This window comes from Dendrobates tinctorius, unplaced genomic scaffold, assembly GCF_039654945.1.
Source record: "Dendrobates tinctorius isolate UK_male_01 unplaced genomic scaffold, ASM3965494v1 ptg000016l, whole genome shotgun sequence".
Lineage (NCBI taxonomy): Eukaryota > Metazoa > Chordata > Amphibia > Anura > Dendrobatidae > Dendrobates > Dendrobates tinctorius.
Window position 1 is genome coordinate 34,172,480 of NW_027361684.1, and position 13,804 is coordinate 34,186,283.

A 13,804-nucleotide genomic window follows, 5' to 3' on the forward strand; every position below is an offset into this window, starting at 1 on the left:
TTTTTTAAACTATATTCCGGCCCTCCAACGGTCCGAGGGACCGTAATCTGGCCCCCTGTTTAAAAAGTTTGAGGACCCCTGATCTATACTATACAAGCTGGACTGCATTCAGCTGCAAACAATACACACTGTGACAAGGACGACACCTGTAGAAGGACGGCTGTCATTGCCGGAAGGTGAGACCTTCTCTGCTCTTCTTAGGCCTGTTTCACATTTCAGTTTTTTTGTGTCAGTTAAAATCCGCCAAAATGGCGGAAAGCGGATCCGTTGGTAACTGATGTGAACGGATGCCACCGGACGGTTTTTTTGACGGATCCGATGAATGAAGAATTTTAAAGGAACCGCAGCCTGGGAAGAGAGAAAAAGAGAAAGAGAGAGAGAATTTTTTCCGTCCGCCAGAAAGGATTTCAGGGTTAAATTTCCGGCTGTCTTCCTTCCTCCGGGCATGCGCACTGTAAACTGCGGATCCTGCAGCAAAAAAAAGTTGCATGGTCCGACGCAAAAAATTTGGCGGATCCGCAAAAAAATGGATCCAACGGATGGCCATCCGTCAAGATCCGCCGGTAGTGCAACTAAATGGGGAAAAAAATCGGATCCGCCAAAAAAAATGGCGGATCCGTTTTTTTTAAAAACGGCGGATTTTGACTGATGGTCAAAAACGGAAGTGTGAAACAGGCCTTACCTGTTCTGCAAGTTAAAGCTCTATTTCCTTCTGACGTAGGAGAAGGTGTCGTTGATACCTAGTTTGGTTTTATTTCAAGCCTTCTGTGATATTTCACCAGGTAACATCGGACTTCTTCACCACATACAGACTGGACTTACCATAAATGCAGTGTGATCCTTATAACACATTGGTTTCTCGGTTGATATGAGTTTATCATCAGGATTCCCAAAATCCAAGAGGAAACCCAAGTAAAACACAAGGTGAGCATACAAACTCCATAGAGATTTTGCCCAATTTTGTTAAATTAGGACCCAGCACCCCAGTGCTAACCACTGCACCACAGATAAAACTAAAGGGCCCCATTAGAAAAAAGTCAACCGAACCCAATAAATTTGTCCAGCTTGACCGACCATGTGATATGTATGGGGGGGGTCTCTTGGTTATCCCCCTCCAGATAACATTGAGGAAAAAAGAATCTAGCCTGAATTTTAGCAGCCGATCCTTTTTTGTTTGGTGCGGTGGAGGCGTCTCTCTCGTAGAGAACACAGGAGACAAGTGATCCTGTGGATGGGAGAGCCAACAGAAATCGCTGCCACCAAACTATCATTCGGCCACCAGCTCTCTCATGTAAACAAAACAAATTAGGAAAAGCTTTTCCTTGCTGTCTGCCTATAGATTTAAGATCTCAAGGGACTCCACTTATCGGCAGGAGTCAGTCAACTGGGAGTGGCGCTGAATCACTTATCATATTTTATTTTTTTCATTGTAGCCATCATCTTCAGGTATGAATATGCAAGAAAAACAAGATTTGAGGCTGATATGCCAGGAGAGGTGGTGAGTTCTCCTTCAATGGAAGTCTTCTAACAGGCTGGACAGACAGCTGTCTGATATGTTTAGTGAATCCTGTATTGGGCAGGGGGTTGGACACGATGACCCTGAAGGTCCCTTCCAACTCTAACATTCTAGGATTCTACCTTTAGTTAAGTTTGCCTATTTTATTAATATATAAGGCTTAGACTTCAGGACTCATGTATTTTAATCAATAGATCTTGGAATAATAATAATTTCCACAACTGGATGTGTTTCAAAAAATGTTCCTGGGCTGAGATAATCTTATAAAGGTGCCCCTGCTGTGTACTGTGTAATGGCTGTGTCTGTCCATGCAAGACATGGTTAGACCATACCACATTTTCTAGGTGGCGGGGGGGGGGGGATAAGAGAGGATAAAGATATTACAGCAGGGGATTGCAGCTGATTCTTTTTGTGAGGTAAAACATTTCCCTGCCTGTTTTTAAAAAATGTTTTACCTCATAGAAAGAATATTCTGTGTACCAAAAAAGTATACATCCTCCCCTGCCCAGGAGATGTGACCATGTCCCTGTACGGTCAGACACAGCCATTACACAGTACACAGCAGGGGCACCTTTATAAGATTATCTCAGCACAGGAACATTACTGTATATTTAATCACATCCAATTGAGGAAATTATTATTATTACAAGATCGATTGATTAAAATGTACTTTGTTCATGGAAAAATCCCTTTAATGACGCACAATTGATGGTGGCTAGAGTTCTGAAACTTCTCACAACCCAAAACAAAATGGCACACTCGCCTTTCTGCGGACGGGAACGACTAACCACTGACTATAAGGGTAGTTTCACATGAGCGTATACAAATCGTTCAGTTGCATTCAGAAAATTGGAAAAAAAAACATTTTCTCATTTGTCGTCCGTATACAATCCGTTTTATTACAGCAGCAGCTATTCATCATTTCCAAGACCATTTACAGCTTCCTATCTTACAGAACTGCAATCCATCCAGAAAAGTCGGATGCTGTACTGTGGCTCCGTATGGCAGCCAATGTTTTTTTCTCACACCATTAGACTTGAATGGCAGAGTCTCATCCGATTTACGAGCGTGCTGTGTTTTTTTTAATCACATGCCGATTAAGACAGAGAAAAAAATTGGTCAGCTGCACTGCCCCATGGAATAACATTGGTCCGAGTTCAATCTTTTTTTTTTTTTTTTAACGGGCAGTGATTGGACTGACATTACGGTTATGTGCACGAACCCTAAGAGCCATGCATGTGGCCTCCTGGAAAAAAGTGAATGGAGATTAAGGGCACGTTGTTTTCGCAGCACTGCTGTCACCTTCTGCGGGTGTCATAATCATTCGGAGATCAGTGGATTATCCTAAAGTATTGCCTATAATCTCCTTAACGAGACAACCACTTTAATAGCAATATTGCTGATAGTTTACTGAGACTTTAATCACATGTATCTACATGCTGGGAGCCTTTCCTATGATGTACCCAAATTATTAGATGAATATATGTAAAAATGACCTGGGACGGATATATTACTAATTGAAAAGGGGAGAACTCCACGGCGTGACCTCTCTAGCAGGCCATAAAACTTAACTTTTATTCAATATCAAAATAATAAGTTTATTGCAGATGAAAGATTAAAAAAGATTTGCTTCTAATCTGCTAGAATTGCATGTTTTAAATAAGCTATTGCTTCTGATTACCAGACAATAGCACCCCGGGGTGCCACCATTGCTAGGCAGAATAGGGCACTCAGATTAAAAAAACAAGTCCCCCCGACATGTTTCACCATATACACTATACACAGCATCATCAAGGGAAGGCACAAAAGTAGTACTTCCCCTGATGAAGCCTTGTATATGGTGAAACATGATGGGGGGGACTTGTTATTTTAATCTGAGTGCCCTATTCTGCCTAACAGTGGTGGCAAATGAATAATGGTGCAATCATTGTGTGTTTGCGCTGCACATTGGGTGTACACGCAGACATCATTTCCTGAGCTTTACATCCAGTGGATGCCACTGTATAGGTATCCACTGGCAGTATACACTTTTTTTTTTACTGGATACCTATGTGTAGAATAGCATCGTCGGCGACGTTACTCTGTACAGCTCAAAAAAATATAGATTTACACAGGAAAAATAGATCTTACGAACAAGTTTGATGCAGTATTTTAGAAGGCAACTGCATTTAGCAGGAAGGAAAAGTACAAGACCTAACATATTTCCCATTCCTTTTGAACCCATTTCTGGTTTTGTCTAAATAAAATCCCACTGTCTAAAAACTGTCAAAGAAACGTGTTTTTTTTTCTTTAAAAAAGTCTTGATGTGAAACCACCCTAAAGCTTCATTCAGATGACTTTGTCTCACATACATGCTTTATCCATGTCTGTATGGATGGAACTTGCTCCCATTATGGCCTATGTGTCACGTCGCCGCCAGACTTGGGGCCTGCTGTTCCGGTCGCGGCCACTAGGAGGCGCCGGACCACTACTTCATCGCCAGACTCAGGGACGGCTGTTCCTGCCTTGGCCACTGGGAGGGGCCGTGGTTCCGTCACATCAGACTCAGGGCCTACTGTCCCGGCTTTAGCCTCTAGGAGGCGCCGGTCTATCACGTTGCCTTTAAATTCGGGGTCTGCTGTTCCGGTCGCGGTCACTAGGAGGCGCCATGGCTCGCCCGGGAGTTATGGTGCTGACAGAGTAAGGGCACCTGCGCAGGTAACTGGTGGACGCAGGCTCCGCCCCTCTGTCAGTCATCAGAAGGTTACTGCATCATCATCTGGTCTGGTCCTGGGGGCAGTACTGATGACATCATCAGTCCAGGAACCTGTGAGGGGTGACCTGATCCCTCAAATACCTTGGGACTGGTCTTGCAAGCCGCCGGATATATTCTTGGTTCCCCTGTGCGCTACTTGGTGATTGACTATTGTTTGACTCTGACCTCAGCCTGGATTTCTGACCCCTCTATTGCCTGACGATTTTGTACTTCTGCTATTCTCCCGGTTTTTGACCTTGGCCTGGATATTCTGACTCTGCTTCTGCCTAACAATTCTGTACCTCTGCCGTCCTCCTGGTTTTTGACTCTGACCTTGGCCTGAATTTGACTCTGCTATTGCCTGCCCGGTTAAGACTCGGATTCCTGTCTACGCTTTTGGTCCCGTTTATTAACCCCTCTCTGACGACCGTCCTGCTCTGGCCGCTGCTCATATTCAGACAGCTACCTCCTGGGCTCTGTTGTAAATCCAGATCCCTGTATAGGGGTAAAGGGTATCAGTGTTTCTCGGGGTGTTGTCTGGCTGCAGCCCAGAACCGCAGACGGACGTCACACTATAGACATATTCACATTTTTTTTTGTGCAGACCGATTGTCTCCAAAAAAACAAACAAAATGGAGACTTGCTGATTTTGATCTGATTTGAGAATAAAAAACATCCAGACAAGTCAATGGGTCCATGAGAAAAAAAGATAGGTAGGGATTAGGTATCCTGCTTGGCGATAGTTGCAGAACCTATATAAGGACGAATGGGCAGACAGGGTGACGTTAGATCTGTCTAGGGGTCTCCACTCCCCCCTTCCCTGGTGTTTGTTTCCCCTTCCCTTAGCCCTTTGTGTTACACTTAGTCTGTCCTACACTGTGCGTGACATTATCACAGACACACGGATAGCAAAAATCAGAAACACAAACCAAAAATTGAATATCAAATCACTTTTCTTATATTAAAAAAAAAAAAATTGGACGTGTGAAACAGGCCTAATGCTGTTATGTTTTCAGTTTAGCTAGTAAGTGGAATGGTATTTATTGGGGTTAACTGGTATCATTTATAGCAATGTACTGATACAAAACAGAAAAAAAATATCACAAGCCATAAAGTAACAAAACAATTTGGACTTGGTGCCCTAAAGGGATTAGTGTAAGTGTTCTATAAACACTTATATAAAGAAGAGAGCTGGTACTGAAAAGCAAACAAGGATCATACACATAAGCAAACCCATTTGTGCATTAGGGCAGTGACACAGAAGGCGCATAACAACAGTGAATGCGACCCATTGCCTTTGCGAGCAACAAGACCTGCTGGTGGTGCAGCCAAAGCTCCTACTTGCATCTTATCACTAGGACTATTAGGCCGATATCAGCTTATAGTCGTCATGTGATCGCCTGGACATTTATGAATAAATCAACACAGCTGTAGCAACTCAGCTAATTTACAGGAATATTCTAAAAAAAAAAAAAAAAAAAAATTTTTTATGTCATGTCCATATCGTCAGAATGGTTTCGAGGCTGGACCCCAACCATTCTGAAGAATGAACAATTCCAGATTCAGACCCTCAGTGAGAAGATGACAGTATTTGTCTGTATTCTCTCCAATGAAATGAGTGGATGGTTGGAAAACCTATAAGGGCTTTCTCTTTGGGGCTCCATACACATTAGGGGATGTTCACAGGTTGTTTTTGAGGAGGAAACTCTACAAATCCTTCTGAAAAACTCAAAACTCATCAAAAACTTGGGAGTTTGTGCTCCAAAGATTCAGAAAAAAAGACTCAGTGTGCACATACTGTCTACTACATGCTCATTCAGCAGGCAACTGTCTCCCTCAACTATCCACAAAAAAGGGAGTGTTCACTCTGCTGAGCGCTCTGGTGTGCTATACATGAGAGCCCCTGCCAGACTCCTCTGGCAGTGGCTTATGTCACAAAGACAAAAGGATTGTTATTCCTAAGTGAGACATCCAAGATCCTTATTTTCTTTGATGATATCTGTCAGCAGAGAATCTGGAGATCCCATACACATTAGTCTGCGAATCAGAGGATTCGGAAAAAAGTTAGTCTTATCTGTATCGGTGCCTTTATAGGTTTCTTATTCATACTGGGCTACACACTGTATATTTGGCTCCCCATAATAATGTTGAAGACCAGCTTGGTATCTGTGGGTATTCCTGCTGCTATACCACCACAGACTGGCATTTCATGACAAGGACTCAACTTTGTAAAATTGCTTTAAGGGAGGATATTATTCAATGATTGTAGATGACAGTGTCAATTTTGTTGCACAGTTCAAGTTAATTTTAGACTTACTGTAAGAGAAGTGAAGGTCATGCACATTCCACCAAAACCATTCAGACATAAGGCTACGAAAATCAGCACAGACAGAGCTGTAATGGGAGGCAAGAAAAGCATAGGGTTACAATCTGACATATAATTGTGACATCCTTACCTGTTAACTAGCTGGCAAAGATGGCTAACAGAGGACTTTATGCCCACTGGTATGTACTAGATATAAGCCCCGTTTCACACATCTGCAAATTATGGTCCAATCAGGGTCTCCTGACCCAAACTCGACAACCTGATATATGCCTATGAGGGTGATGAGTTCGGGTCAGGAGACCCACGGTTTGTTCTCAGACCGTGAAACACACGTGTGAAGAGATGGCATTTAGGAGACCTTCTCATGATCTGTGCTCTAGAAAAAAATTCTTTTTTTGTAAGTTCAATTTTGGAATCTTGTTTCTTACAACTATGCATTCTGCTGTGCTTCAGTTATTGCTCATGGAAGAGTAAGAATAAACTGACAATTGGGGGTTAGTAATTAGGGGGTGTCCTCTCACAATCTGAGTCTGAACGGACATGTTCTTTAACCAGACGAATGGTACCAACCAGTTTTCAATCTATTCATATATTTAAAGTAGGAATAACAGAGAAACAGCTCAACACAGATCTAAGAAAAAATCTACAACATTATCATTTAATGGTGAGTACAAGTATTTCCTAAGGTAGACATGTCAGGAGAGTAGGCAGGTCATCTTTAAAGGAATCTGTCAGCATGTTCCACCCCCTAACTGCACACATGGACATGTAGGGCTTTTAAATATAAGACAATCTGTACCTTTACTTAACCGATCCGTTATTCTGTTACTGAAAAAAAAAACTTTTATTGCATATACAAGTGAGTGTGAAGTGCTCTGGGCGTGATTGGAGAAGTGCCTGAGCCTCCGCCTCCCCGGCTCCATTCCCCACTTAGCGCACCCTTCTTCTGCTTGTCTGACAGCTCACTGGCTGTGTAGTCAGTCAGGTTAGTGAGTCAAGATGAAGTAGGTAGCACTAAGCTGGGGATAGTGCCGGGAGGCGGAGGCTCAGGCACTTCTCCGACCACACCCAGAGCACTTCAGCTTCATTTGCATGTGGAATAAAGCATAATTTTTGGTCATGGAGCAATAGAATACCTTATCTTTGAAAGGCCTAGATGCTCTTATATGCATATCCATATGGCTTCCCGGAAAAATACAGCTGGCTCACCAATAGGGCTCCTCTGTGGTGTCACAATTTGTCGGATTAGGTCTCTGATATAGACTATGCCATGTACATAACACATAACTCATAAACTAATGGCACAAAGAACTGCAATGTATTGGCAGATGACTCTTACTTACAGTTGGGATTACTTGCTCCATAGGCAATTAGAAGACAAGAAACACCAAAACTGGCACTGAAAAACAGAAAGCAAGCAGTTACATTATATGACATATAAACTGAAGCCATAATAACAAATTTATATCACATCATGCACCTTCCACTTAGCCTCAGCTTGCGGGGCCCATACTTGTCCATGATGATTCCCAAAGGCAGGGAAATGGCACTGAGAAGAAAAGACCCCACTGTGAAGGCCAAGTTCAGCATCTCATCCTGCTCATTGCACACCAGCCAGCCATTCAGTTTAATGATTTGTTTTTCATTTGTGTTATTCCCAAGCTGAGAGCTGCCGTTGGTGGAGTTGTCCCATGTATAGTTATCTAGGGTTAAGAAAGATGGGTAAGAAATGAGCATAATGAACAAAATTGGAAAGGAAAATGAACTATTGTTTAAATTGGATTTTGTGCTTTGTGGTTTTGTGCTACATGTCCTTTTGAAAAAAAATCGGTAATGTTTTTTCTTTCTCCATATCATGATAGTTATTAAAAAGCAAAATGAGTAATTTAAGAATTTACACACTGGCCACTGGGTTACTTTTAGGCTATGTGCACACGCTGCGGATTGGTCTGCGGATTTTTTATCTGCGGAACCGCAGGTAAAACCGCAGGTAAAATGACCTGCGGTTTTACCTGTGGATTGGCCTGCGGTTTATTACCTCTACAATGGAGGAGATGGTAAACCGCAGTAGAATCCGCAGAAAAGAATGACATGTTATTTCTTTCTGTGGATTCAAAACCGCAGCTTTTCCGCAATTAAAAATCCACAGCATGTGCACAGAAAATTGTAAATCCCATAGGATAACATGCTACTGTACACTGTCTGCAGAACTGCTGCAGTTCTGCTGCGGCCAAAACCGCAGCGGAACCGCAGCAAAAACCGCAGCGTGTGCACATAGCCTTAGGGTTCGTTCACACTGGCATATGCTCTCTTAAGTGAGAGAACCGGGCCGATTATGCTAATGATGAGAAAATGGAAACGGTCTTAGGAGCGCAGGAAAGAGACTCAGACAAGAGATGGGGTTAAACCACAACACGTTTCGACGGAGAATCCGTCTTCATCAGGTGGAACTTCCACCTGATGAAGACGGATTCTCCGTCGAAACGCGTTGTGGTTTAACCCCATCTCTTGTCTGAGTCTCTTTCCTGCGCTCCTAAGACCGTTTCCATTTTCTCATTGCTCCTATCCTCCATTGGAGGTTTTCGGCTGGAGCTGCGGTGGAGACCTGACATTTTTGTCTGCCCCTGGGTTGCTTCCTAAGCGCTCCTCTATGACCGCTTATCACTGACGATTATGCTAATGACACTCAGATGAAACTCTGTCAGACAATGATCCAAGCGTCATCTGAGTGTGGAGAAGAAGGAGAACTTAATTTCTCCATCTTCTCCATTGTCTTTGCACGCGTACATCGGACAGTACTGGGATTACATAAGAGTCCAATCAATGTTTCCTATAGACTCATATTTCCTGTCCTTTCAGGAAGAGTTTTCAGCAGGTTCCTTATCAACAGAGGCAGGGTTACAATCACAGATAACACCTGAATCCCAGCTGATAACACAGGATGCACCAATCACAACAGGCGATGTCACAGCTGACCCTGCTCCCTGACTTTCACAATGACCCTTGCACACATTTATTTGATGCTTCAATACAAAAGATAAGGTCTGAGTCAGGTTAATGCTGCTAATGTACATGTAGATTTCCCAAAACAACTTGAGCTTAGATTCTTTAAATGCCCCAGTGGCCTGTATGAAAAGTGCAAGATTTCAAATTTTTTATTTTAATAAGAATTGTGATATAGGTAAAAAAAATAAAATAAATGTTCACATTTTTAAATTAATTTGTTACAAAGCTTGATTTAAACAATCATTCATTTTCTCATGGCACATTCCCTTAACGGGAACCTGTCACCAGGTTTTTCACATATACAATACGGCCAGCATCTGTAAGCCCATAATTCTCCAATGAACTCTGCATAAAAAAAGAGCTTATATTATACTCACCTACAACGTGGTCTGGTCTGATGGGCTTCTCTTGTCTTGATCCGGTGCTTCATCACTTCTTAATTTTTGTGGATTACGTGTCCTACATCATCCACACAGTGTCCTTCATTGCGCTCATGAGCAGGCTTACACCTCTCTGCCCTACCGAGGGAAGATCAAAACACTGTAATGCGCATGCGCGGGGAAAGGCCAAGAGCGCCAGCGCAGGCGCACTATAGTATTTTGATCTACCCTCGGCAGGACACTGAAAAGTACACCTGTGTAGAATGGAGGACACTTGTGTGGATGACATAGTACGCGTCATCTGCACGAAGCAAGAAGGAAGACAGTGATTGCAAAAAGAGAGGAGGTGGTGGATTAAGACCAATGACGACCATCAGACCGGCCAGTAGGTAAGTATAATACAGCATTCTAGTACATTGTAACAAAGGGCTGAAACATGCCGGCCGTACTCTATATGGGAAAAAACTGGTGACAGGTTCCCTTTTAAGAAATGTAAGCAGCGTCTGAAATGCCAAATAAATCCTTAATGGTGTTGCCCACCATTATAAAAAAAGGGTCTGCCCCTTTGCAGAAACAGTGTCACTCTGGACCATGTACTATGTCTGGAATTGCTTTTAATCCCCAATTGAAGTGAACGGTGCTGATATGTAATAGTCAATGGACAAAAGTGGCAGCACTGTTTCTGGGACACTTTCTAATATCAGACAACTACTTTAAATGCTTCTGAAAATTCAAAGGTCAACAATATAATCCAAATATGAACTAAAAGCATGTATAAACTTGTACTGAATACAAACTGACAAAAGACTTCTGTAAAGAAGTCATGGTCAAGGATCTTCAAAAGATTGGGAAGTAAATGTCTATCTAACACAAAGTAAGCAATTAAGTAATGTGCTGTTCTAAAAAAATGAAATATGGCCATAGACTTCAGATTTTTGCAGTGAGAAACGCATTATTTATGAGGCCTGGATGTCATTTGTACCAATTCTAATGGAAACAGTGAGAGCCACTGTAGGGCCATGTTCACACTGAGATTTTTGCAGGAGGTTTTAGAGCAGAAACTGAGCCAAAACTCTCCAAGTCCTCCTCAAAAAAAAAATACTCAGTAAACAGTTTATTTTTATGCATTTTTAACAAATAATCTGTTTCTTCTTCAGGCGATTTTATGATTTGCTGACTATGTAAAACCTTGAATATATATAACAGTGCATTGATAACATCAGGTGCATTCCTCAATGATTACAGATATCCAATCCTTCTTTAAGAAAGAATGCAAGCAAAATGTATTTTAAACAAAACTTTGCTGCCTTTAGCTCTTGTTTTCTTTTCTTAGGATTGCTACTAAAATGGTGATGTGCTGACAGCCATATGTGCTTAGTGCTTTTCAGGACTTTTCTAGACAAAAATATGTTTACAATTGAAAAAAGTGCTGCATTTCTCAAGTTTAGGTATTTAAAAACACTATTACTCTTCTGTGCTTTGTGGCATTTAAATGATAATTGGGCCAGTAGATGTACAAATAACATTTATGATTATGGAAATATTCCAAGTAGCTCATATCAGCCAAGCTAGAGACCCATCTGTAAACAGAACTGTTTTAGGGGTTTTGCTTCTCATCAGTACAGGGAAGTTATTGGTTGGTGTAGAGTTGGCTTCCCTGCGCGATTCCCATCCTCCTCTCCCACAGCAGACGCCAACTCACTCACCGCCCTGGCCCTCGCTTCCTCTTGCCGCTGCAGTCTCTCGGGGTCTGCACACATCTAGCAGATCCCCGGGCATTGTGCTTAGGGTGTACGCCCGTTCCCATTCTTTTAGAGAGACAGCGAACTGTCCTAAAGTGTCCCCAGCCAATAGCTGGGAGACACTTATTATTTAAGGCGCCTCCACTGGTTAGGAGGTGCCTGAACAACATGTTCCGTCAGTTTGTCTGTATGCTTGCTAGTTGTCAGGTCCTGTTTCCCAGTTCCTACCTATTCCCGCCAGCACCTACCTGTACCTGATGTGCCTGTATACCAGCCCTGCCTGCCTGCACCTGTCTTGCCTTTCTGTATACCAGCCGAGCCTGGCAGCACCTGCCATTCCTCTACACCTGTCGTGCCTGCCTGTACCAACCGAGTCTTACCATTCCTGGATGTTACAGCTTCCTGTCCCTTTTGTGCACTTTGATCAAAAACCGCTAAGTACCTTTACGTTTTTAACATTTACAGCAAGTTCATGTATTCATTAATCGCAGTGTGCTGACGCATTGTGTATGTATATGTTTTTTTGTTGGCCACATAGCGTTTAATTTAATACTACGAAATGTGTATGGCCCTGGTGTTTGTTTTTTTTTGTCTTGAAAATAAGTCTCCATCAAGGATGGGGAGAATCGATTTGCAGGACACCGGTCCATCGTCCAGGGCGGTAATGTGTGATTGTTGGATCGCAGGCCTACAAATCGCCATACCTTTTTCCATTCCCAACTATTCTTTTTATTAGCTGGTCCTGGATAACTTTTTGTGTGCATCACGCTGCATTTATAACATCACACCAGCCCGGGTAATAAAAGAAGAGCCAGGAATGGCAGGAGGTAAGGAGATTCCCAAGCTGATGGGACTGGAATCATGTGAATCGATTCTCACTTCTCTTCTCTCCATACATAGAGGGATCTCTTTAATGAGATAGTGGCACATTGAAGTTCTAGGGATGCCACAAATTACGTTACTTGTAGGCGATGTGGAGTAACCCGCTATGATTGGGCATAGTATTTGCACTGTGTTTGCCACATCCACAGGATGGTTGCCATTTTTTTCCAGGACTAGACCTAGGACGTAAACTTGCAACAGCTTCTATAGAAATTATGATTGCAAATGTATAAACCATGATATTGTAAAAAACCTAGAAACAAATTGCAACAAATCAACTATCTGTGACTTCTTTTAGAAGACGATAGAACAAGTATGCAAAAAAAAAAAAAAAAAGTTACTATAAAAGAAATAATAAGGGAAAAAATACAATGTAATTGTACACTTAAGGACCTCCATACTGCAGGCAGTATGTTAATAATTAGTGAAGGAGCACACATATTATCTTCCTTTCCTTCCCATCCCCCCAGGCTATGTGTCAGGGATAAGATACCAGGAAACAGATGTAGGTGAAGAGTCAGATAAGCAACCAATGGTGTTTGGGCCATATGTAAAAGGTAGAAAACAATGCAATATGGTGGCACTTGCCACTGATTATCTCTTACTGTCATTTTCTCTTAGCAGCAGTCAGTGGTTTGCTGGGTGTTAATGAGATCTGTAGATATAACACCTATAGCCACAATCAATAAGTCAATGAAATGCAAAACCAAAAAGATTATTTAATTTACTAATTAATCAATAAAAACAAATAATTATAAAAACACATAAAATACATGAAGAGGCAAAACAGGACATAAAAAAGAATACAAAAATAAAAGACTAGCGGGATGAAACATTTATATATTGTAGCATGTGATATGTCTTTTTAAGGTTTAATTAATAAAGTAAATTATACTTTTGGATTTGCCAGGCACCTATTCACATTATGTGAGATCTGTAGATAGTCATCAGGAGGTGCGGGTATAAGTTGACAGTAAACAAGTCTGTTTTAGCTCTGGAATGGAACAGGCTGTCTGCAGAAAGGTCTTCGCCCATGTCCTCGGCACTTTCAGACTGTTTTGAAGGATCCTGGCTCTTTTCCCAAAACAGAAAAGGGTTTGTTTGTATTACAAGGCATGATAATTTATATCTTAGTACATCATTCACCAAGACGCAAGAGGTAGTCTACCACAGATACTCCACCCAAGTTATGTCTATGAGGCTGGAGCGACATTAGGA

General features: G+C 42.0%; 1 protein-coding gene across 3 annotated transcripts in view; it reads right to left on the reverse strand.

Moving 5' to 3' along the window:
* Nucleotides 1-13,804, reverse strand: part of SLC43A2 (solute carrier family 43 member 2) — an 80,265-nt gene that overhangs the window by 26,090 nt on the left and 40,371 nt on the right. For all 3 annotated transcript variants that reach the window (XM_073565654.1, XM_073565656.1, XM_073565655.1), the window contains exons 3-5: nt 8,057-8,279; nt 7,920-7,975; nt 6,568-6,644 (exon numbers count right to left, since the gene is read on the reverse strand). In XM_073565654.1, coding sequence (XP_073421755.1) covers nt 6,568-6,644; nt 7,920-7,975; nt 8,057-8,279 — 356 coding nt within the window. The remainder of the gene's footprint in view (nt 1-6,567; nt 6,645-7,919; nt 7,976-8,056; nt 8,280-13,804) is intronic.